General features: G+C 41.2%; 1 protein-coding gene across 5 annotated transcripts in view; it reads left to right on the forward strand.

Moving 5' to 3' along the window:
* Positions 1–25,630, forward strand: part of SORCS1 (sortilin related VPS10 domain containing receptor 1) — a 572,578-nt gene that overhangs the window by 434,847 nt on the left and 112,101 nt on the right. For all 5 annotated transcript variants that reach the window (XM_025880696.2, XM_025880698.2, XM_073904224.1 and 2 more), the window contains exons 7-10: positions 5,500–5,618; positions 8,156–8,245; positions 14,342–14,521; positions 22,937–23,083. In XM_025880696.2, the coding sequence (XP_025736481.1) occupies positions 5,500–5,618; positions 8,156–8,245; positions 14,342–14,521; positions 22,937–23,083 (536 nt within the window). The remainder of the gene's footprint in view (positions 1–5,499; positions 5,619–8,155; positions 8,246–14,341; positions 14,522–22,936; positions 23,084–25,630) is intronic.

Below are 25,630 nucleotides of genomic sequence, written 5' to 3' on the forward strand. Positions count from 1 at the left end.
GTGGGAAGGGGACAGGTTTCAATGCGTAGAGTAAAGACCTGTCAGATGTTAAAGTGATAGTCTGATTCTTAACATCCTTTTTGAATTGTAAAGTTCTAATAATCTTCATTACATAGACGAAAAGTCTGAAGCCTAGCTCGCTCAGTAAGTGACTTTCTCTGAGTCACACAGCTTAGTGCAGATAGACCTAGGACCTAGAACGTCACCCCCAGCAGAAGGGCGCACTTGCAGAGCAATGTGGCCGCAGGCTGGCCAGCCCCGTGTGCTAGGCCCCTGCACGCCTCCCACATCCTCCCCATAGCCTGAGTTATTTTCCAGGTCTGCCCCCTGACCACTGCCCCACACCATTATCTATTACTTATGCAAGGAGAATATTTTTCATGGTGTCATAAAAAAATTACTTAAAAAAAACAAGTCTTTAACCCAAACCACACATTGAACATGAAGAAAGCTACTGGGTCAGGTAGAAGTATCTGGAGTACTTCACAGTCGGTTCCATGAGACGCAGTGGGCAGTACTGGTAATAAAGAGAGATCACTCAGTAGCAGCCCCAGCTCCTGTTCCTGGAGCACAGACTAGCCTGGCACCGGACTCTTTGCCCTTCATGACTGAGCTCTTCCCTCGTCACGGCCGCTGTTTTACAGATCGGCATTGAGAGAGGTGCAGCCACTGCTTAGGTTTACCAAGCTAGCAGGCCTTGAAACTGCGTTTAAAGCCCTGTCCCTCTGCTCAAAGCCTGGCCCCTGAAAGGTGGCCTTTCTCTAGATCACAGATTTTGCAGGGGTGGGAACTGTGTGACACTAAGCAGCGACTGTTGCTAAGAGTGAGGATGCCTGTGAAGAGCCCCCAGAGCCCTAATTACCTATGGCAAGGAAAACATCTGTGTGGGGAAAGTAATGAAATTAATTCTAAAGTCTAGCAGTTGCATGCATTAATTGACGTTAATTAATGCCAAATTACAAGATACTTCCTATGGAATCACATCATACACTCACTAGAATTGAATATGGAAAGAGTTCATCATACTTAATGTTATTACAGCAAGCCCCAAGGGGAATAAGAGTGATTGGTCCCTCATTATGAAGTGCAGCCAATTTCTTTCTGTTTCCATTAGAAGGAGAAAGAGAACAAACCAGGAACACTTTACCAGGGGCAGGCAGCTCAAACCTGTTCATTTCCCCTTCAGCTTGCAAATTTCACTTTGAGCCACTCTAAGCAAGAAATGGTTTTAAGACCTCTTCCTGGGGCATTCCTTGTGTCACCCAGCTGAAGCTTCTGTATTTCTTAGCCAGAGGACAGGCTCATGGCACGTATTGCTCATAGTGCTCCACCTCAATATGTGTCATGTAGAGGAAGATCGAAAAGCAGAGGAATTAGAGATGGTTCTCTAAGTCTTGAGAGACAGATCTCACAAGCCTACCGTGGACCACAACCCCTCCACCCCCTGGGTTAAGAGATACTGACCAGGGGATTTGCACACAGAGTTGTCTCCCTCTCTCACATCACTGCCTGTATGCTACTGTTGACATCTCCTATATATCTTTTATTCATTTTTCCAGTGCAAACATACATATGTAGGTATCTATATATACAACTTGCCCAGAATCTGGTTGATACGCACATATTTTGGTAACCTAAAAAACTTTTATTTTAGAATAATTTTAGGTAAGCAGAAAAGTTACCAAGACAGTAGTACAGCTTTTGCCTAGCTTCTCCTAATGTTAACATCTGGAACAACCAAAGTCTGTTTTTCAAAACTAAGAAATTAACATTGATACAATATTATTAATCACTAAACTATTTTTATTATATGAAAAGTATTAAGCACTTCTGTACATACTTGTATACTCTTTAGAAGCACGGTTTTAATCACAAACCATACATGTTCTGAAGTTTTCAAAAATTATTCCCCCATTTTTGGCTATTCTTTTCTCTTTCTATTATAAACAACACTGATAAATATTGAAATAGCTAAATCTTTGCATAGATCACTAATTATTTCCTTGGGTAGAATTCTCAGAAATGAACGTGAGGTTAAAAGATCTCATTTTCAAGGGTCTTGATTCATATTGCCAAATTACCTCAAAAAAATATAAATTTACTGGTCTTTTTTTTTTTTTGTATCTAGGTGTATGCATTGATACTTAGCTCAAAGCCAAAATATACTTAACAAAAATTGGCCCCCAGTTCATCGGCATTTTTCACACAGCATAGAGTAGTAGAAATAAAAGCCTTGGAGCCAACCAAGTTTGAAACCCATAATGCCATTTCTATAAATCGTGATCTATTTGAGCTTCATTCTCTTTATCTAAAAAATCAGTTGATATATTATACTTTGTCATACTGTGAAGATTAAATGTATGAAATAAAGGTGAACGTGCTTCAGAGTACCTGGTACATAGATGGTCAACAAACGTTAGTTTCCCTGTTCTTTTATTTTCTTCCCAAATCCCTTAGATTCACAATTTCCAAATAGTTGAGTTATAAATATGAAAATTGTATCTTTATATTTTCCATCTTGTGCTTGTTCAGGAACCTTTGAAAAGGAGGTTAAAGTCTTAAGAAAGAAACTCTTAGACTCCATTACACATAAAACAAGCACTGTGTATTTATCAAGAAGTCCTCATTAGGTGGCAGTCCCAAGAAATTTTGATTGGAAGTTGTATTTGTAATTTGAAGACCAAGACCTCTTAATCAAGAACTTTTGATTCAGTTTGGTTAATCGTTGTTTTTATTCATTATCTCACATAAGAAGCACAGAGAGCAACTCTGGGCTCAGTACAATCAGTAACTCAGTGTCATCTGGAAATAGGTCCTTTCCATCTCTTTACATACTCATTATGTAAGTTTAACTGTAAGACTGGCTCCTCTGTGTAAAAAGAAGGCTAACGCAGTCCCAAGCCTCCCACTGGACACAGTGTTCTAGAGGGGCAGAAGAGGGTCTTCTGCTGTAGCTCCTCGTCCCCCCCCTGCAGCCCCTTCTCATTTACTATGACAGGATTTTAATGCCCTTTCCTGAACCAACCAGTGGCAAGGGGAGTAGGAAGACCTTGAATGGGCATAGACCCAAAAGGATTAATCCTTGCGTATGAGCACTTATCAGTCACACAGGAGGGAGGACAAGCCTACAGATCCAGTATTGGCTTTTCTATTAAAGAGGCCGGGAAGAATGGGTATTGGCAGGTCACTGAGGGAACATAACTGATAGAGAAACATAACTGGAGTGCTCAAATTCAGTTTAACTACCCTTTTAAAGGACCTCCTGTGTGCCCCCAAACTGATCTTATCACTGTGAAAGGTAGCAAAAGAGAAAATAGGAATATTACCATTATTGATAACAACTGAGATCTGTATACATTTGAGTTTAGAAAAACATGCAGCATATACATTAATTAGAGCCAAACTGCAAGAGCAGTGATGTTGGCATCCCCATTTAATGGATGTGGGTAGCAAGACTCAGGAGGATGAAATGATTTCTTTTGAGCTATGCAGCTAGTAAGTGATCAAGCCCAGGTCTCATAGCTTGCCAGTGTCCATTGTTTCTGTGCCCCCAGGCTACCTTTAGGAAAACAGAAGTTGATTAAAAATTGTAGAAGGGTCTGGTGGAGTGTGAAATTGTGAGGTAAAGATTTTGTGTGCTGTAGTGGTGGGGAAGGACTGAGTCACAGAAATTGTCTTCAAGGAGAAAGATCTTGAGTTATGCCTGAAAATAAAACTATGATAACTAAAACTAAGAATGTTTGCAAAAGGAGATAATTAAGAGTGAGTAGTGGCTCTTCTTTAGTTTATCTCTGGAGATGATTTCACCAGGACTAGATGGCTTAAAGTACTTCAGAGCCATCCCATCCCCACAGATGGCAGTAGGATGAAGGATTTTGTAGATAATGGTCTCCTCCAGTCTCCTAAGAGCTTATCAGCAATTACATCAGTCATTGGTCAGATGGAGGAAACGTGCATGCCGCCCCCTAGTGGTCCTCCTTCTGGAATACAGGTTTACCCAAGTTCCTTAAGTAAAGATGATCCTGGAAATTTTCTTCAGGAAGTCATTAGCAAATCCTTGTATCCAACTCAGTAGTGTTGCGTACCCCCATTTCATGTAAGTCTTCATCTCCTGATCTCTTTTTAATTTGAAAGAGTGGATTTCTGTATATATCCCTGATGTTCTAAAAGCAAACTCATCCTTTCATTCAGCATCAAAATAAAAAAGTAAACTTTTTCATTTTATATATATATATATATATATATCTCAAGAAGCACATTCCCGTGAGTATTTACTTATTTCCCAATATGTGCCTGGAACAGTATTAGAACCTGGGGGTACGTTAGTGAACAACCAGAAAAGGCAGTCACTGTCTTCAAGGAGATTATAGTCTAATGGAGAAGGACAGAAATAAATAAGGAACAGGTATTTTATATTGTGATAAATTCCATGAAGGGAATTGACAAAATGGTGTGTGATCAATAGTAATAATGGAAGACTCTCCAAAGTAATACTGCACTGAAATCTAGAACGTTCTTTGTGAACAACCTGGAGAGAAGCATTTCAGGCAGAGGGAATACAAATGAAAAGTCTCTTACGTGGGTAGAAAGTTTGGCCACATTTCCGAACATAAAGGAGACCAAATGAGAAGAATCACAGAGAGAAGAAGAGATTAGCATGTGGGGAAATTGGAGTGGTGGGTCCTAGAGGGTTTGAATTTATTTTAAATACAATGAGGGAAAAGGAGTTTTAAGTAAGGAAGCGACATCTGATTAGTAGACAGGGCAGAATAGTTGTAGTTGAAAAACCAAGACAGCCTCCCTGGTACAGTGTACTTCCAGCAATAGATATCAAATCTATGTAAAAATTATTATCACTGATAGGTTTCCCATCTGCTGGGAGAGGCAGAAGAGGGTCTTCTGCTGCAGCAGAAGTCTCAGGTGGGGTTAGTTTACTTTTCTGTAAAATGAGAGCAGAGCTTTGGACTCAGGAATCTCCTCTCTATTCTGTTTCACTTCTAATCCTTAGGAGAAGAAAAGCCTTTTTCTTGCCATGGAATCTTCCTGTTTATAACAGTACACTTCTTGCATGAGATGACTGGTGATTGCGTGTATGACATGTTTACCTGCCTGTTGGTCAAAGGTCAAAGTGTGGAGAAAGAGCCTACAAGTGCAAAACAAAATGAAACAAAAAATACCCGACAAAATCACTAGTATTAATGGCAGTTTTTAAAAATGTTTTCATTTAGGTTTGGGAGGGGAGAATTAATTAATGAGAATTTAGTATTCCAGGATGGCAAGATCTGGTGGAGGCACTGGGGCATAGTGGCGATGGTGTTGCTAGAAAGTGAGTAAAACAATAACGATACTACTTTTAACAATAATAACAGGCTGAATAATGCAGTTAAAGAATGTGAGGTTTGTTTAAAGAATTGGAGATAGCAAGGGAAATGGAAAATGTCCACTCCGAGTCCAATACTCTGTGTGTATACATCCCATGTACCCTTTTTTTTTTTTCAGATTCACAATACCTAACTTGCCGAATGCAGAACTGCACAGAGGCCAACAGAAATAAACCTTTCCCAGGCTACATTGACCCAGACTCTTTGATTGTCCAGGATGATTACGTGTTTGTTCAGGTATGAAAGATCCACTTCTGCTGATTGTCTCAGACATTTCTCTTTCCTGCTTCTGTCCTAATGCAGCCTCCTTAAGCCTGCTTACACTCCCTTGAGAGTAAAAAAGGAAAGAAAAAAAAATCATTCTCCTTTTGACAGAAGGAGCATTACCAAGTGTTGAAGCTTCTATGCTAACAGAATATTAATTAACTCCTTTGGGCATTGTCTGGAGGACCTTATCAATATGGGGTCATGGAGGTCAAGGTTGTCTCAGAATGATGCACACTTCTATTCACCCCCCTCCTCTGCCTTCATGGGACTGAGCAGATATGTCAGTCTCTTCCTATCAGAATAGTCAGCCAATCAGCCTGTTCCCCAATATTCACCTTAAAAATAGAGAAACAGATGGGAGCAGGAAGCTGTGGGGTAGCTGGTGGTGGTGGGAGGCAGGGGTGAGGTGGGAGAGTAATCAGCTGTTATTGTCAGGCTCTGACTGTGATTAGGATCAGAATTAGATGAGATGAGATGTGCTCAGCCGGGTTTTTCACCCCTGAAGAGAGTAGCAAACCTTTGAGGTTGAATGGTTAGAACAGACAGGGAGCAAGTATGCTTTGCTTCTTTTCAGCATTTAAGGAAAATTCTAGGCTTGTTTAGATAATGCGTCAGTTATTAGTTAAGTTTGGACAGACTTCACTTATTGCTTCCCATACTAAGAGTGGCAAAGGCACAATTGCTAAATAGTTTATATCTGTGTAGTTTATATATTAAATATATATTTATATGTATTTGCTTATTTATACATACTATGTATACATATACACACAATTTCACTATGATTGAGACACATTCTAAACACTGTTTATGTGTTTGGACAAGAAATCATAATTAAGAATATTCAATCCCATGTTTTGAGGAAGCAAATGTTCAAAATGCCCAACATCAGCCTATGTACTCTTAAAATGTTTCACAAATGGCTACACACAAACACACACACACACACACACACACACACACACCCGCACAGACACACATATATCAATTTTCCTGAGGGAAATGAGTAATGAGTACTCTGATAACTTCAACATCAAATTATCAAGTGATATTAAAATGGTTACACGTATTGGTTCTATCTATAATTCATTTCTCTGTCACTGTTTCTCCCAGCAACCGTTTCTGTTTTCTAATAATGGTTTATAATTCACATACATAACTTACAAATGGGAATCACTTCTGCATTTGGAGTGTCATATATTTTCTACCCATGCCACTGTGAACATGATCCTACAGCCTGTCACAAGGACTACAAGGGGATCTGGCCCCATAATGGGGAAATGATAACTTCTGGTCACTTTTTTATGTGTCTGGGGCATGTTCCCCCAGAGCATGTGTTGACACAGTCTGAGCATGCACACTCTAGTAGCTGGTATCCCAACTCTGGATATTTATATGGATTAAGAGTGACTAAACCAAGTCACAGAAACAGGGAGTAGATGGTGGTTGCCAGGGGTTGGGAGGTGGAAGATGGGAGTCAAAGGGTACACATTTCCAGCTATTAAATGAGTAACTTCTGGGGATCTAATGTACAACTTAGTGACTATAATCAACAACACTGTAATATATACTTGACAGTTGTTAAGACAGTAGATTTTTAAAGATATCATCACACACAAAATATCATAATGAAGTGAGGGGACAGAGGTGTGAACTAACCTTATGGCGGTAATCATTTTGCAGTATACACATGCATCAAACCATCAGGTACCATCTTAAACTCACATACGTTATATGTGAATAATATCTCAATAAAGCTGGGAAACAAGAGTGGCCACAGAGGAGAGAGATGGTCAGTGGAGCCTGGGACACTTCATGGGATAGTGCTCATGCTGAGGTGGAGACCACACCCCTTCTTGCTCTCCCTGGCACCCATGGGGTTCACAGGGCTGTATGTGCCAGACAGACGTGGAGGAGGTCATTCACAGTTCTCTTCTGGGAGATAGAGATCTATAGTGATTTTGGACCACGATCCTGGTCAGCTTCCCGTCTACTGTGTCAGCAGCACTGTTGGATCTGACACATACTCAGAGGCATCAATGAGACAGCCTCAGATGGAATTCAGTGCTCGGAGGTGAGGGGCTCCTGCTCTGGCACTGTCTGACCTGGGCCATTTCCTTCCAGTATGGCTTGGGGACCTGTTTGCACACACATAGTCGGGCTAGACAGCTGGGGACTGCTGATGGGCATGAAGCTAATCTACTCTGTGGCTTGTATCATTAAAAAAAAGAAGAAGAAGAAAAGAAAGAAACTGAAATGTATCTTGGCTTCTGAGCCACAGGGCAAATTGAAGAATTATATTTTCATGCAGTGGGTTTAGCTTGGACCTCTGACCAACTCACATACACTGTATGAGTTGTTTTTGAATGGAACTCTAGTTCTTCACAATTATCCACAATAGTCATTCACACTGCTGGGTTGGCAGCTAGCCCCCACCATTCATGGCTGTTTCTCTATGGCCTGTAACTGTTATAACAGCTCCTCTTACCTTTGTGTTTGTGATCCAGCTGACATCAGGAGGACGGCCACATTACTACGTATCCTACCGGAGGAATGCCTTTGCCCAAATGAAGCTGCCCAAATATGCTTTGCCCAAGGTATGACCTGAATGGATTTCTTCATTTCAGTATTTTTCCAATTCCCCTATTCTTGCCTTCACCCCTTTCCCAAGGACCCTCATATTCATTTATCTTTTCTCATCCCCCCATGACCATTTTTCAACTTCTCACTCTCTCTGATTCTTGCTATAGGAGCATCTGAATAGATTGTCAACTGATTTGCTTTTGTTTTTCAGTAATAAAGATTTTCAAGCAGTATGTATGGGTATTCTAGCAAGACAGAAAATAGGCTTTGGATACACGTTATATCAGTACAACAGGTGTGATACATTTCTATCCCATTTTATTGTTAATTATTGAGAAGTGGCACATCTAGATGACACCCAACCTTTGCTTTGTCTCTCAATGGAACTTATGAGACTGGTTTTAGAGTTCTGAAGCACAGCTAATTTTTTGGACTTCCCCAAAGACATACTCCTTTGAAAATAATGACAGACAAAAGTTAAAGACCCTCTCAACTGCTGACATCCCTGGGCTAGCTTTCCAGAAACACTGAACAACTGTGTTAATATGGAGCGCCACCTAGTGGAGGACAAACTGACTTGGGAGCTCGAAGTTATGTGGATTTGTGGTCTGAAATAGTCAATGTATTGTGCCTTGATCTTAGAGCAAAGGATGTATGTATGGCTGTAGGAGGGAACAGTGCAGGTTTAAATGTAGTTGTAGCTCAGCTTTGAAACCTTCAGGTTGGACAAAGAACATAGGGAACTTTTTTTGATTGAGTGTTCATGACTACTTATCTTGTGTTTTTATCCATGAGTCTGTGGTGTGCTGTCCTGGACCAATACCAGCTAGCTGCCAGGAAATCATGGGATAGCACAAGGACATCACAGGTCTCCTCTTCCAGGAGAGCCGGTGGTAGCCAGTTGCTCTGGCCTTTACAGGCAGAATTCTCCTTCTTGGCCATCACTCTGCCCCTAAGCCTAGCAGGATAGTAAGGTGGGCTGAGACATTGGCCCATTCAAGATAACAACACACATTAAATTGCACTGTTGACTCCAGAGAACAATATCCATGTTAGTAGTTCTTATTTCCAGCTGCTAAGAGATTAATAACAGTGCTAATTGCCCAGAACTGTATGTCTGTGCTCCCTGCTCTTGATTCAGCTTAAAGTGTTTTCCAAAAAGGCAAGCACTTACAACTTTGGACTTGTGCCTCAGACGAGAATCAGGTAAAGTCCATATGTAAAATTAAATCTGAGTGTTGTTAAAATTACACTGGATAATCTTTTAGGAAGGTCCATGAGGGATATGATCATGCCTCCTCAGTAAGTCCAACAGAGCCGTTTGGGTTTGTTTTTTTTTTTTGTTTTTTTTTTTTTTCTTTTCCCCTTGAGTGCTGAAATAAATTGCTATTTCTTTGATCAGCAAATGCAGTAGTTTAGCTTGCAAGATTTACACCTTTAAAAATAAGAATTAAAGTCAATGCGGGGAGATGCTCTCGCATCGGAATTGAGACCAAATCAGGAAACAGCAGATGTGAGTCATTCCTCTTATGTTCTCTCCTGGGAATATACTCTTTGTGTGGAATAAGTCCCAGCCAAACCAAAAGCTGTTTGCAGCCCAAGTGAGGCAAGCACTCAAGTCTCCTGAGCTCCCAAATTGGCATCCTTTGTATTATACTTTTCTTCTCTTGAAATAAATTAATAGCTTACTATTAGAAGATAGTCGATCCCCCACAAATTTTGATATACTGGAGGACCATCAAAAGAAAATGTCCTGTGGACCTAAGGAGCCCCAGGAATGGTCATTTAAAACCAAAGAACCATCTTTGGATCTCTTGCTGGAGTGTTAGGAAACACATCCTTTGTGTTGTTTGTTCATAGCCATCACACAGATCACTGTTGACACTTGCCCCAAGTGACATCCAGCCATTCTGGAAGGAAAAGTGATACTTTTATCCTGAATCAGCGGTCTGTCTCCTCCCCTTGCTATCCAGATGAGCCTCATCCGAGGTATGAGGGTAGAATGCCATGATTAATTTCTCTTGTCCCCGGAAAAATAGGAGCCAGGACAGGAAATGAACATATTATGTGGTCCAAACAGGTGTTTATTATTTAAGGCAATGAGATGTCTCATTACAATCCCATTACACCTTCAAAGAATAGCCCCAGCTTGGGTGGAGTGATCTGCCAGAAAGATGCCTGTATTTCATGGCCTTCTATCAAAGTCAGGGCTGCCTTGGCTGGAAAGGAACAAAGCTTTATGCCCACCAAAGGAATCGAGACAAACCAGCACTTTCATGTTCAAATTTTCTGTAATCATCTACTGCCATTGTATCAGCTATTGAAAGACCATGGTTACCCTGAGCTGTGTTAAAAAAAATAATAATAATAACATAATGGTAACACTGACCGGAGAGGGAGATGGGGAGACTTTAATGTTGCTGCCGCTATTAAAAACATGAGCCCCGCCCCTCCAACCCAGGCTGGGAGACATGGTGATGGTTTCCTTCCCTTAACTTACGTGGAGCTCATTCTGAGCTACTCAAGGGAGATGAATGAGGCAATACATATGAAAGTGCTTTGAGCATTTTGGAGGACAGATACTCTATAAAAGCAAGGTAATATTATTATCAGAATGGATCTAGTTGTCTCTGTGGTGGGAGATCGATGGGAACAGGGTCGTGAGTGGTGCAGAGTTTGGTTGGCAGCAGGAGGCCCGGATTCCAGACCTGCATCTGCCACTAACCTGCTTTGAAGCCTTCGACTGGCTTACCAATTTCTCCTTCTCTGTGTTTTTGTTTTGTTTTGTTTTTACATTTTTAAAATGAAATAAATATTACTCTGAATAAAATGTCCTTAGAGATGCTTCATGAAAATTTGGTTCCATGATCAAATAATCTTAAGAAAAAAATGAACTCCATTCTATGCCCCTTGCCTCAAGAGTAACGGTAGGTCACTGGTGTCAAAAGCTCTAGGATGTCCTGTGAGCAAGAAAACTCTATAACTCGGCATTAATCAAAACATTTTACAAAGGGATCCATTAAAAAAAAAGTCTATTAGAATCCATCAATGCTGATGTCCTATGGAACAGATTTTGGGAAACACTCTAGTAGATCTCAAAGGTCACTTCTTGTTCTAAAATTTTGTGTCTCAGTAAAAGTATTGAACATAAAGTGCCACTTTATGTAGAAAGAGTGTATTTTCCTGATAGAGGAGAATGTAGGCAAGAAGAGAAAAGAAAGATGACATTTAAATATGTCACATCTTTCAATTAAGATATCTGAGACCAACATTTTTTAAGTCTCTTCAGTGTAATTGGATTATATGGAGAGAGAGAGAGAGAGAGAGAGAGAGAGAGAGAGAGATCTGATCTTGGCCCTTATCTAGAGATGGCCATTTGAATCTGTTATGGTTACTCGACTAGTTCTCTAGGTGACCTTGAAGCACTGTTTTAGTTCCGAATCTACAAAACAAAAATTTGCATGAGTTGGGATAATATAGTTGATATATCTAGCCCTCAGCGTTTATTAACGAGATTATCTGTGATGACCTGGACTTCAGAGGTTCACCAGTGCCCAAATTCACTCCAAAGGCACAGAGGTGGACAATAGTTACGTGGGGGCCAGATCTGTGCTTAAATATTTTGAATTGAATTCAGGAAAGATGCTGCATCCTGCTTACTTGTGAATTGGGAGTAGTTATGTGAGGATTCCAAATGGCAGAATAACTATTTGAGTTTTTGTCCTTTAGGAAGTGGGGAACCATAGAAAGTTTGGCCCTCAGTGGTTGAATGGCCCTTGGGCTAATTTCCATAGCTAATCCCCTCCATTACAAAGAAGCAAAATACTTGCATGAACCACTTTTTATTAAGTATACTAGTTAGCCCGCCAACATTTGCAGTGAACAGAAAAGCCAAATCAACCTCGCTTCATCAACAAAGGGGATTTAACAGATGCTATGTGTCAGGCACTCTTCTAAGTGCTTACCACTTAGTAACTGATTTAATCCTCCTAACTTCATGGAGGGCACACTAATATCTCTGTTTTGCAGGTAGAAATTCTCAGACGCAGAGTTTAGTTCACACAGCTAAGTTATAGAGGGAGGATCTGAACTCAAGTAGTTTTACTTCAAAGTCCATTCTTTTAACCATTTTGTTCTACTGTTCTCTCTAACTGAAAGGTTTACAGGTGGGGCAGGCTTCTTAGCTGTCCACAATCAAAGGCTCAAAGACTTTCACAGAATGTGGCCTATCTCTCTTCCTTTTGAGCCTGTTTTCTTCAGGACTGGCTTCATCCCCTGCCTCCCCTCCAAGATATGACTCCATCAGATCTAGACTTTTTTTTTTTTTTTTTTTTACTTTCTGATAATACCCGTGTCATTGTAGAATTGTTTCTTATTGACTTCGTGTTGCATACCCATCACTGATCCAACCACTGTGGTCAGAGATATTGAATATTCTGAATGCTAAGCCAATAAGCTCTTTTCTGGTGTTGAGGGTAGCAAAAAGTAGCAAAGACTAAGTACAGGGAGGAAATTTGTCTGAGAGTAATAAGGGTGTTTTCAAAGAACATTAACTACAATTATCAGAAGAAATGGAATAGACATTTGACTGATAAAAACAATGGCCAACTTCCATACTAAACATAAGTTTGCATTATTGATTCACATTGAATTAATGGGAAAGATTCATTTTTGGCCTCCCACTCTGTATTCTTTATATAAAAGCATTACCAAACTCTAGAGTATGGCATGTGAGACCGAAGTAGGGGTGAGGAATATGAAACTCTGTGGATGAAGACTTCTTCCTTCTGGGATCATCAGAGTTCACTGTGATCATGGTAAAGGAGGGAGAGACTCGTTCCTATATGTTTAGAGCAAGGTCCAAGCTGAATTGCTGATCGTTTGGTTGAAAGAACGTGGGCATATATTACAAAGAGAAATTTAGGTTAGAAGTTAGTAGAACTTTCTAGTACTGAAATTCTTGCCAAAGAAGATTGGAAGTTCCCTTGAAGCTTTTCAAGGATGGAGGATGATCCATCTGGGAAGATTTGAGTACTAAGCTACACAAAATCCAAGAATCTTTCCATACTGTTCTTCAGTCCTTATGCTTATTTGTAATTCTGTTTTTGTTTTGTTTTGATTTTTGGTTTTTGAAAGTTACACCAGTGTGCAGTAGACAGCTGCCAAGAGCTTATGTACAGAAGACGGCAAGCCTTGGTCTGAGGCAGCAAGCCTTGGTCTGTGTCAGCCTCCCCTGAACATCCACTTCTCTGGACTTCTGAATGGGGAAGAAAGGATTTGGAATTCTCATTCCGGGGACATGTGCTCACTGCCTCCACATTACCTTTGCCTTGGACTACCAGAGTCTGAAAGGAGGCCTCTTTTTTCCTCTCTCACTTAAGGTTCCCTGCTGAACTTCTCAGAGTAAAGGTCTAGATAAGTCACTTAGTCCTTGACCACTCATTGATGTGAAGATGAGTGCTTTGAGGTGATTCTCAGGTGAATGTTTTCCTCAGGGGCTTCTGGGAGTTGCTGAGCCTTAGGGAATGTTTCTCAAACTTTAATGTGCATATGAATCACTCAGATTTTATTTACATACAGATTTTTGATTCAGTAAGTAAGGCCTGAGATTCAGTGTGTCTACCAAGCTCACAGGTGATGCCCATGCTGGTGGCCCATGGACCACTCTGAGAGAAGCAGGACTTACCTATTTTCTCTCTGTCTCTCCAAGTTTTCCTCATATTTGCTCCACATAAGCCTTCTGAACACGTACCATGTTTGTGCCTGGCCAAGTATATCAGGATGACTGATTCTCCAAAGTTATACATATTTGAGAAAGTATTCTTCAATTATTTAATGCGGTAATTAAATTATAAGTGAGCTACCAGGCATCTCTCTGCCCAGTTTTCTCATGACCTTATTGCCTAACCCCACAAATGACGAAGGAAATGATTAACATTTACCTAATTAATTACTATTTCATGAGTATACAAAAGGAAAATTTTTATCTTCCATGACAGTGCCTAAGAGCCTATTCTGGTATTCTTCATGAGATTCCACTCTCTTTGGACACATGCCATATTAACATATGAAGCTCTTCATCCTTTTCACTTCTCTGTGTCTTTCTTCAGGACATGCACGTCATCAGCACAGATGAGAATCAAGTGTTTGCAGCGGTTCAAGAATGGAACCAAAATGACACCTACAACCTCTATATCTCAGACACCCGTGGGGTCTATTTCACACTGGCCTTGGAGAATGTCCAGAGCAACAGAGGTCCTGAGGGCAACATCATGATCGACCTCTATGAGGTATGTCACAAGGCATGTGTAGTCCTGAGCCCCTGCAGTGCCTGGGCTGGCAGTTAATGTTAATAAGGGCGCACCATTGGCTGTCACCTCCATCATTTTAATTCCTAGTTCCTTATGTGGCCTCATTTCATTTGGGAGAGGGGAGGATTTGTAGAACATTTTTATTGGTCAATTTGCATTCCACATAACACCTCTGGGAGGAATCCTTTCTTGATGAAGTCCACAGTCCAATGAAGTCTCCAGGGACCTGGAGAGAGTGTCTGGGGAAGCAGTCAAACAATTGAAAGGTTTGAACAGGGTGCCTGGGTGGCTCAGTTGGTTAGGCGACTGCCTTCGGCTCAGGTCATGATCCTGAAGTCCCGGGATCGAGTCCCACATCGGGCTCCCTGCTCGGCGGGGAGTCTGCTTCTCCCTCTGACCCTCTTCCCTCTCATGCTCTCTATCTCTCGTTCTCTCTCTCTCAAATAAATAAATAAAATCTTTAAAAAAAAAAAAAAGAAAGGTTTGAACAAGGGTGATCCTAGTGTGAAATTTGAAAATTATCTTGAAGGGCAAACAGGGTGTCAGAGTTTGAGCAAAGGGGCAGTGGGCATCCTCCTTTCCTCTCTGAAGAAGGAACAGGGCAAGGCAGGGGGGTATTGCACTAGAAGATACTCCCATTGGACCTGAATACTTTTCTAAACTGGTAGCTTCCACTGGCTAATTGTCATCTCCTCAGAGGGCCAGTGAGTGAGACAAAACTGATAGGTCTTTCTCTACTAAATGGGAAGGGGGTAGGTAGAGACAAAAAACAGAGTTTACCATATTTCCCTAAAACAGCTATGGCCCTTTGTTTCTCAGAATGACCAGGATACAAAATAAAACCATATATGTTAGATTGCTTAGCTTTCATAACAAATACCAACACTTGAATGCCATTTAAAGCATGGCTAGGTAGAAAGCAAGCTGCTATTTGGGGATGGATTTTGGCATTTGTCAGTCTTATCTTGCACCATGAAGGATTTATAGCAGGTTATAATGAGCCATTACAAAATGTATTGAGAATTTGGGAAGTACACTCATTTACCTACATCCTATCTGAAAAAAAATCTGAAACTGATTCACATATGTATAGTCATAATGATGCTGTCTTTTGGATGAGTATAAGTTCATAGAGTCAAGAGGTTGTTTATATAACGAGAAGCAAGGGAATGATATCTAGTATATCAAAGAAAGGAACCAATGTCATTTAACAAATTTAAACCTATCATTGTAATACCTTTTAATGCTGTCTACCCACCCCTCTTCTCCTTTAGGAGCTCTTGGGGATTTTCTTCTAGTGTGTAAACTTCTCTGTATGTATAAAGTCATGTTAACAAACTTGCATGCCCCATTCAGAGCCCAAACTAGCGTGAGACATAGTTTGTGTGTATATATTTAGAAAAATGCACTGCAGACTTTTTTACACATTCACAAAGTTTTTCCACTCTTTTCCTGCCTATGTTCCAGATAAATATAGTAGTATCATGTATCTCAGCCTCAAACTGAACATGTATTCTGGAAAACATTTACATATTCTGGTGATTTAGTTTCAAATTCATGTTGGATAAAATTGTGATTTAAAGTATAAATTTTGGAGTCAGGCTGCCTGGATTTAAATCCTAGCTACACCACATGTATGTCTTCTAGAGACAAAGCCAAGAACTTCCAAGCCTCAGTTTCCTTGTTTAAAATATGGAGCTATACATGATACCTACTTGATAGAATTTCTGAGGATTACTTAAGTTAATCTTACCGTGTGTACTATGAACAGTGCCAAAAATGCATCAATATTCAACAAATTATAATATAATTAATATTATATTCCAATGAGGTTAAGCCCCCATACAATGTTCTGTTCTTATAGTCTTAAAATCTACCCACATTTTTAAAATATCCAATACACTTCCATACTTTTGGATCTTTGTTTCTTCCCATATTGCACTTAGCATGGCCATAGGATGTTGCTTAACGCCAACCAGTCATCTTCTTATAAACAAGTGTTTTATTTCCTCATTTGTAAATGTCGTGCAAACATTTAAATTGTTAGTGCGTTTTGTTGAAATGCCACGCATGTTCATGGCTGATTCCAGCATTTACAATATAAATATCTTGCTTCAAGAGTCTGATAAGAAGTCAAAGCGGCTGCCCCAGATAAATCACATGGTTTGCTTCCCTGGCCTTGACTCGGTCCTTGTTCTCCCAAAAACATTTTCTCATTTTCAGGTTGCATTTTTCCCCTTTTTGATTAACTTCTCCCCTCTTTTCAAGTCACTGTGAAAGCATTTTTTCTGGGATAAATTTTGTTTTCTGCCAAAACAGAGACCATTCTAATTGGTCCCTTGATGATGACAAAAGACAGATTTGGACAGGGACAGCTTTGCAATGTTCTGTTATTTACACCTGTTTTCCTGAATGGTTTTCTGAATTCAGATATTGCTAACAGGCATGGAATGAGAAGAGGAAACAGGGTAACTTCTGGACATGGCAAATCATTTCTTGGTTAATCCTTGTGTTTCCCTTTTGTGTCTCTCTTGCATTTGACTGTCCGTAGGACAACTGCTGGCTCTTATTATAATCACTGTGAGCAGTGGTGTGACTGCATTATGTAAAGGTGTTCTGTATCCCGGGGCCTGGGAAGAAGAGTCTTTGGTTTTATTAGCCTGACGGTTTGCAGCAACTTGAATTGAAATTGATGTGATCAGAATGGCGGTGCCGTATCTGCTGATTACCTAGATAGAAAGAATATTGGCTGACGTGGAACCTGGCACAAATGTTCCTTAAATCTGATTGTTCTGGCTAGCAACAAGCTGAAAGCCATCCAGCTTGAATTTCCCAGTAGAATTGCAATGAATGATGAGTGCATAGAGATAAATGAAAAGTAAGAAAATCCATAAATGAATTAATAAGGAGCATAGATGAGCAACATATGAGGTAGGGGTGACAAAGATAGAATATATGGAGTGCACGTCTGCTCACATTTGGGGGTGACTGAGGAGGATGGTGTGAGTTCTTTGCTTGTATGCTTCTGCATGCCAACGACCTGTCATTCCTGTGTGTTCTTTAAGCTGTGTTAGCAGAGGCAAACTGTGTAATGTATAATGATATGAGTCTGTGTATCAAGGAGATCTATTGTTGATGAGTCTTTGTGAAGCACATTTCTCATTAAATTCAATCATTTTGTTCACATACACACATTGAAACCTTACAACAAACGTGGCTCTCTCTGCCCTAGAGGTACATGTGTGCATGTGATGTTGGGGACAGAGTGTTGGATGACCATCTTACATGGTTCAATTATTCAAATACCAGAATTTTCCTGAGTCAGTTGACTACTGAACTTGAACTACATTCAAAAGACTCAAGAGATGTTAGGCAGGAAAGTGGGCCACAGAGCAAAAATGCTGGATAGTGATTTTTGTTGATGAAAGTTCATAATAACAACAGATAATATTTTGGGTGCCAGTATGTGCCAGGCACCGTGTAAAGAACTTTCCATAATTATCTCATTCAATCCATGTATTAACTCTATGATGCTGGGACAATGATTACTTCCACTTTAAACATAAGTAAATGGAGGCAGAAAATGCTATCATTTTTGCAAGATTACAACATTAGTTGTGGCAGAATTAGGATCTGAATCCTAGAGTATGCAAACTCTTAAGAACAAACTATTTGTGTCTCTCGAAAGATTTGGGCTTGTATTTGATTGTGGCCCAGTAATAGCCCTTAGACTGGAGGTCATTGAAGGGTAGAATAAATAGTATTAGACTTAACTAGAAGTAGAAGAAACCAGACAAGAAAAATGAAACAGTCTTGAAAAAGCCAACATAAACAGAATCCACAAATGATAGCTCTGGACCTATTCACACCTTCTGACCCAAGTCCTGAGTCTGCAGTTATAGCTCAATTCAGGCAGTACTATCATTATGCCTCCCAATTTTGTCTGGTGGATATGTTTCCATAAGAGAAGCCTAGGAACAAGCGTCCTAAAATTCTGTCATTCCTGAAAGCACAAATGCTCCAGTGGCATCACACGTGGGATGGGTAACGGAAGATGGCGCCTGATGGTGGCCAGAGCAAAGGAGACATGATGAAAGTGTGTCTGTAGTGTTTTCGTGTGGTGTGGTTGATGAGAGGGGGTCTGACAGCTTTGGACAATATCCTCCCTCCTCTGGGAAGAGAGTATTAATTAATGATGATGAAGAGCACTTTGGCTTACTGGACAATGACAGTTCACCCCAGCCAAGTAGAAAGGGCTGTGTTGGGAGTGAAGCCACCTGGCTGGCACATTCGGAATGCACAGAATGTGCGCACACATGAGTGAGCACGGTGGGCATCATGGAAGACATAACCAACGAGCAGTTCATGTTCGGTTACACACATCATGTCTTCTGCACATGGTGAGTGCCCCCTCTTTAAAAGAGAAAGCTCAACAGTTGTGACGTGTACTTACACCTTGATTGCTTGGGGAAAGGTGCCTCTTACAATCCAGCATAGGAGGTGGAGAAGAAAAATGCTCTCCCTTCCGGCGCATATTGCTTACAGGACATGGAATGTTACCGTCTAATTATACTTAAGGCTACTCTCTCCTTAGGAGAGGAGTTCTTCCTGGCTAAGTCAGTAGAGGGAAGAAAAGAACACTTGGGCATTTGGGGGGAGTAGGCTTCTTGATTGCAAAGTCACCCCTGGCCTTTCTCCCTCTGAGTTTGTGTTTCTCTTGGCTGCAGTCCTCTCTTTAGAACAGAAAAATATCCTATGTCCAAAGCCCAAAGAAATTATGGTCACGGATATGTTCTCTTTCTTGCCATGCTTGTTGATTCGTAATTTTTATTCTTTTCTAATTTTGACACCTCGGCTTTGTAGTTGCAGTCTGAGACAGAGAGGGTGGGAGGGGTCATCTCCCAGTTAAGCAGTAGAATCAGAAATAAGCAGAAACTCTTATTCGGGGCGGGGGGGCGGGGGGTGTCTTCCCAGCTTAGCCTCCGGTGGAGCACGTGAAAGAAAGATTGAGATACAAGAGCGCTCCGTAGAGATGCATATAAAAAACAAAGGAAGTAGGTGGGTGGAGACATATCAGCATGTTATCCAAGGGAGTGGGAGACAGCCTGTATGAACCTGGGCAGTGAAATAGGAGAAGGGAGGGCAGCAATGTGAAGCTGGCTCCCAGGGGCACACTAAGTGTGCGGATGTGCTTTGTGGTAGCTTGAGGTTTAAGCTGTAACGCTGCGTATTTAAAGTCTAACCAGAACCGTGTTTTGGCTCCTGTGAGATTAGAGAATAAGAAATAATAACTAAATACCTTTGAGACTTCTGGTATCACACTCCCCATATGAGAGGCAAAGAAAGATAAGTGGCTTCTCAACTCACTCAGCATTTTTGAGCAGAATTCAGAAAGGTAAAAAAGATAACAGGTCTTTCCCCAAAGGAAGACAGACTCCCTGATGTGAGTGTCATTGCCATAGGAATGTCACTCTCAGAAACTGTCCATGTTCACATGAAGGCATGTCTTCGTCAGGAATATTACTTTTTCCCATCTTGCGCCATCCCTCAGCCCTACCCCATTCCACACAAATATGCACATACTCTGAATATTGAGGTTGTCTGGCAACATAAACCTTTCTCCCCATCCTCAGTGAAACCCCAGACCTTATACATACATATGCACATACATGTACCCACCAGTACACACACATTCCATATTTTGGGCACTGACACTGCTCCCTTGATATCTAAAGTGATATCCAAAGTAAGAGGCGAGAGGTTTCAAGAAATAGAAGGTGAGACCTCACAAAAGAGCCCTTGAGGAAAGTGTTTTATGCCTAGAGGGGCACCAAGACACCCAGGAAGATGGGCTTCTCAGGCTCAGAGCAAAAGGAGGAGTGGATGGCCCAAGAAACTAAAGAGCCAGGGTGACCATCTCTGCAGAGTGGACCGAAAAAGCAAGAAAAATAAAAAGACACCACACGTGGGACTTTCACAGATACAGTGCCTTGGCCACAAGAGGAAAATAAGCAGACCCACTCCAGCTCCATCCCCTATTGTCACCCATTTTCCCTGCTTTGGCAAGTTTTTATTCACCAAGGTAAACCCGAGGGCCAGGCTGCCAAAGATGAATTACAAAGCGCAGCTCTCCACTCAAGTGGCATTTGATAATGCCAAGCAGTCGGGGGCCAATAAAGTCACCGCTTCTGCAAATCAAATGAACCAGCTCCTAAACACATACAACCCTGATCTGACACTCTTGCCAAAAGAGGGAGAGGCAGGAAGGAAAATGGGCAAGGAAACTACTGGAATAGGTAATAATTTCATTCTTTCTGTGCTTTACCATAACCTAGAGTGTCGAATGGTTAAGACAGCATTGTTTCTCATGGACGAGTATGCTGTGGAGAGAAAACGAGCATGACTTGTGAAAATTCTGATTCATGAAATTTCATTTTTAAAGAACTGGCAGTTTAGTCATATTTAAATATGTAACAGCCTCTGGAACATATGCAAAACCAATATGGGGTTCCCTGGTGAGCAGTCCTTATGGAGCTGGGATAGTGAATAACTAAATACTATTCGTAATTAACATACCATCCTTGGGAGGTACAGTGCCCCTGGAATTTATGTTTCCCACATTTGTTGAGGATCAACAATGCATAAGAAACCGCTTGCTGTTGATTGCCCAAGTGAGGCTTGTTTTCCTAAGTAGTTCCAAGTATTCCTCCCAGCTACTTATTTATACCATTTATTTGCTTAACAAATATGTCGTTCCAAAAGAATACAAAGTTGGCCCAACTCTAAATTATCCCATATGCCACATCAGCAGGTACAAACTAATGAGGTTTGACCGTGTCAAAAGCCAAGGTAAAATGTACATACTCTGTTGATCGAGACCCGACCTCTTTGAGTTGAGAAATTCAGAGCTGTATTTGTTAAAAGAACATTGGAAGTCGGACAGATTTGAATGTGAACCCCAACTGTCTGTTATCATAAGCAATTAAATTTTGTCTATGCATCAGTTTCTTCGTCCATAGAATCTGGGCCATAGCTATGAGGCAGGTTTGTAGTGAATATCGGAGGTTTGGTATATAAATCACTGGGCATAGTGCTGGGTGAATGGCACAGACTCATGCTCTTTTTTCACTCTTCTGCTTATAAATGTTCATATTCTCCTATAAAGGGCCTGAGATAAGTGGGTTCAAATATACTTGTTAGCTTGTCCACTTACTACCACCACCTGTGCTCCACAAAACCACTCATTCTAAGGTTCTGTTTCCTTATCTTCAAAATGTGGCTGCCGGTAACTCTATCTCATGGTTACCGTGAGCATTAAATGGGATGGCCTGTGCTGTTGCACACATTCAGATCCTTCTCTCACTGGCCCTCAGTCTTCCTGGGTTGTCATGATAACAAGTAGGGTAAAATGAGTATGAATGCAGTTAATACACCCGAAGACGCTTGAAAAATACGGGACACAAGTCATGATTTGTTATTTCACGGCTTCATCAACTTACCCAGTTGACCTCTTTCTTCAAGTATGGAAGAGAGAAGGCAATCATATTGTCAGAGCCAAGTAATTAATGTGGACTGGTTACAGTGGGAACAAGGTGTTTTAGGAACGGAGGAAGGAATGACTGCACAGCTTAGGGAAACCACTGCTTCTTTATGTTGAAATGCTGTTCTCTTCTGTTCAGTATATTCCAGTGGCTTAACAGAGCCATCTTTTTACAGGAAAAAAAAAGAGGGGGGAACAATAGCAATTGGATCATGAGCTTTAAACTGACCTTTTTCAATTGCCGCAGGCTGTAGATAGCTCAGTGACTTAGATAGTTGTTAAGAGCATGGCCTGTGAAGCCATCAGCTCTGGGTTAAAATTCCAGGTCTGCCACTTACTCTCTGTGTGACTTTAGGCGGCATGACCTTGGAGAAGTCACTTTACCCGGATGAGCCTCGGTTTTCTCATACGTGAAAAAGAATAGGTTATACTTAGCCAAGAGGATTGCTACAAAGATTAAATGAGATCAAGTATTTAAGAGCATGGGTGCTATGCCTAACATAAAATTAAGGTAGCCCCATGTACGTATCATTTACCAAGCAGCAGAACTGAAAGCACCAGATTGTAACTCTAGGTGATGGTGAGCTACCACTAACCTACCTTAGAGGAAATAAGAAGTTTCTATCCAACTTAGGATACAACCGCCGTACCATAAGGGGCAAAGATATATTCCTTTTCTGTCCCATAGTCCAGGGAGTCATTATACTTAAGCATTACCCCCTTCCCCCATCCTCACCCTCTCTTTTCTCCAAGACAAGTGCTTAAGCTGAATCTGACAGTCCGCATTTTTTTAAGTAAACAAATATATCCTATCTCAAATTGATGTATTTTTCAGCCATGTCAATTTTTCCCAGGTAGCAGGGATAAAGGGAATGTTCTTGGCTAACAAGAAGATTGACCACCAAGTGAAGACTTTCATCACGTATAACAAAGGCCGAGACTGGCGTTTGCTGCAGGCACCGGACACGGATCTAAGGGGGGACCCTGTACACTGCTTACTGGTGAGTTTTCACCTTGGAGAAGTATGTTCCGCACAGCGGAGGGCTGGAAGTGGATATTAAACAGGCATATGAAGTGGGTTCCAGGGCTCGTTGTTCAGTTGGTGAACAAAAGGGGACAGGGCTGGGCGTGCAGGCACTCTGCTGCCTTACATGCTGGGCCAGAGAGGTGGGAGGGCATGAGTGGGCTCCTTGCTCACATCAAGGATTCCGAGTTGTGACCAAGTTCTGTTGAGAACCTCAAATTGTAGTTTCAGGGAGAATGCAATAGTTTCCATATATGGTGGGGATATACACCCTTACTTTCCCATGAATGGCTTGTTACATATCCAATGATGCATAAATTCAGCTGCAGAACTGATGAACTGAAAGGAGAATTTTGTAGATGTGTTTTCCAGCAAAGGTGTTTAGTCATATTTTCAGTGGAGTTTATGCCTCAAATAAGGGTAAGAACCACTGATCTAAACCCTCTTTTGTACTCTTTGTAATATGTTCCGTTCATCTATGTCTCATTCCGTGAAGCTGGGGTTGGTAAACTATATGGCCTGTGGAGCCAAGATGACCCACCAGTTGTTTTTCTGAATAAAGTTTTACTAGAACGCAGTCATGTTTAGTTGTAGACCCACTGTGGCTGCTTTTGCTCTACATGGCAGAACTGAGCAGTCACAGCAGGAACTGTATGGTCTATAAAGCCTCCAGCATTTATTATCTGGCCCTTTAAAAAAGGTTTACTGTCCCCTCCTTTGAAGCATGGCATTCTTTTAGTTGTCTAACATTTGGACACTGAGTAGATAGATGAGCATGAATTTATCTATGTATTTGATTATATGAAGGTGTCCAAGAGAGGGATCAGAGCTGAGTCTTGCCCTCAAGGAGTTTACAGTCTACTTGAAAGAGACTAGATTAATAAATGCAAGATTAGAGGGTCACATCCCACTCCTCACTGTAGCTCTGGTGCTGCCCTGTGCTTGACACATGAATATATACTGAGTGATGCAAAAGGAGGGGAGGAAGAGATTAATAATTGCAAAACAAAGTATACATAAGTGCTAATTTCTCTGAAATAGTTTATAAAAAGGAGAGATCAGTATGTAAACAGGGGAGACTTCTTCATTTTAGTATGAAGGGTTTAGTTGTGTGTCTACACACACACACACACACACACACACACACACACACATCAGTGTTCACACTCTCCATACAATTCTGACCTTGGTGTTATCCACACTCAGCTTGCTTTGTCCCATCAAGTCTGAACAGTCCCTTTGCAGGTTCATCTCATACTGCTGTGGGCAGGTCACCCTCCTACCCAAGAAGATGCCAGCAGCCGTGGCTTGACCTAATTAGTTGCAAAGGATATCATGGTTGTCACTGTGCATCAGCAAAGCAGTCTAAAATTCAGCCTCCCACTCAGCTTCTACCCTTATTACCGGCAACTTACAGGGGGAGAAAACCAGTTGTTATCGTAAGTGCACAAAGCCAGTGACAGAGTAAGGAAATGTAACAGTTATTTATTGAATACCTACTCTGTACAAGGCACTGTTCAGTAGCATTTTAAATAACAGAGCCACCTTCCTAGTTTTACTCTTCCAAGTTGGGGCATCATGGTACTTAGCCAGAGAAGCATGGGATGCACCAGTGCCTCTCAGTATAGTCCTCCTTCCCCCCATGCACTTTGGAGATTAAATGCCCATGAGAGAGAATTAACCAAAGCACCTGAAGAGGCTTGCCTGTGATCACTCTGGCGTCATAAATGGGTCATGACAAATGCCTCTGACACACAGAGCACTTAGTGAAGTGCTTCGAACGCCACCTCCAGCCCAGTTTTAGGAAGTCTTTTTTATTTTTTTAAGATTTTATTTATTTATTTGAGATAGAGAGAGCATGAGTGGGGGGAAGGGCAGAGGGAGATGGAGAAGCAGACTCCTTGCTGAGCGGGGAGCCGGACTTGGGGCTTGATCCCAGGACCCTGAGATCATGACCTAAGCTGAAGGCAGACACTTAGCTGACTGAGCCACTCACGCACTTAGGAAGTCTTACTGTCATGCCTCCAAAATATAAATGCAGTATCAGCTTGCTTACCCATCTCCGCTGGGACTGTCATAATCCAAGCCACCCTCATTTCTCGTCTGCCCTACAGTGACGGGCTCCCAACTGGTCCTCCTGTCTCTACCTGGCAATCTCTTTGCCACACAGCAACCAATGAGATCTTTTCTTTTGCAATCTAACTTTACTGAGGTAAAACATACATAAAAAAGTACCCGTTTTAAGAGTATAGTTTGACAAATCTTGACAAGTGTAGATACCTATGTGAGCACTACCACAGTAAAGATAGAACATTTTTATCACCCTCAAAAATTCCTTTGTGCCCTTCGCAGTCATTTTCCACTCCTCCTGGCCCTAGACAACCACAAATCTGCTTTTCTTTACTATAGATTAGATTTATCTTTTCTCAAATTTTATGTATTAAATGTATTTTTATGTAAAAAAAGATTTATCTTTTCTCAAATTTGATGTATTAAATGAGATCGACTTGACCTTTAAAAATTC

The sequence above is a fragment of the Callorhinus ursinus genome, unplaced genomic scaffold (assembly GCF_003265705.2).
Source record: "Callorhinus ursinus isolate GAN/ISIS: 27379988/994484 unplaced genomic scaffold, GSC_fseal_2.0 scaffold20, whole genome shotgun sequence".
Classification (NCBI taxonomy): Eukaryota; Metazoa; Chordata; class Mammalia; order Carnivora; family Otariidae; genus Callorhinus; species Callorhinus ursinus.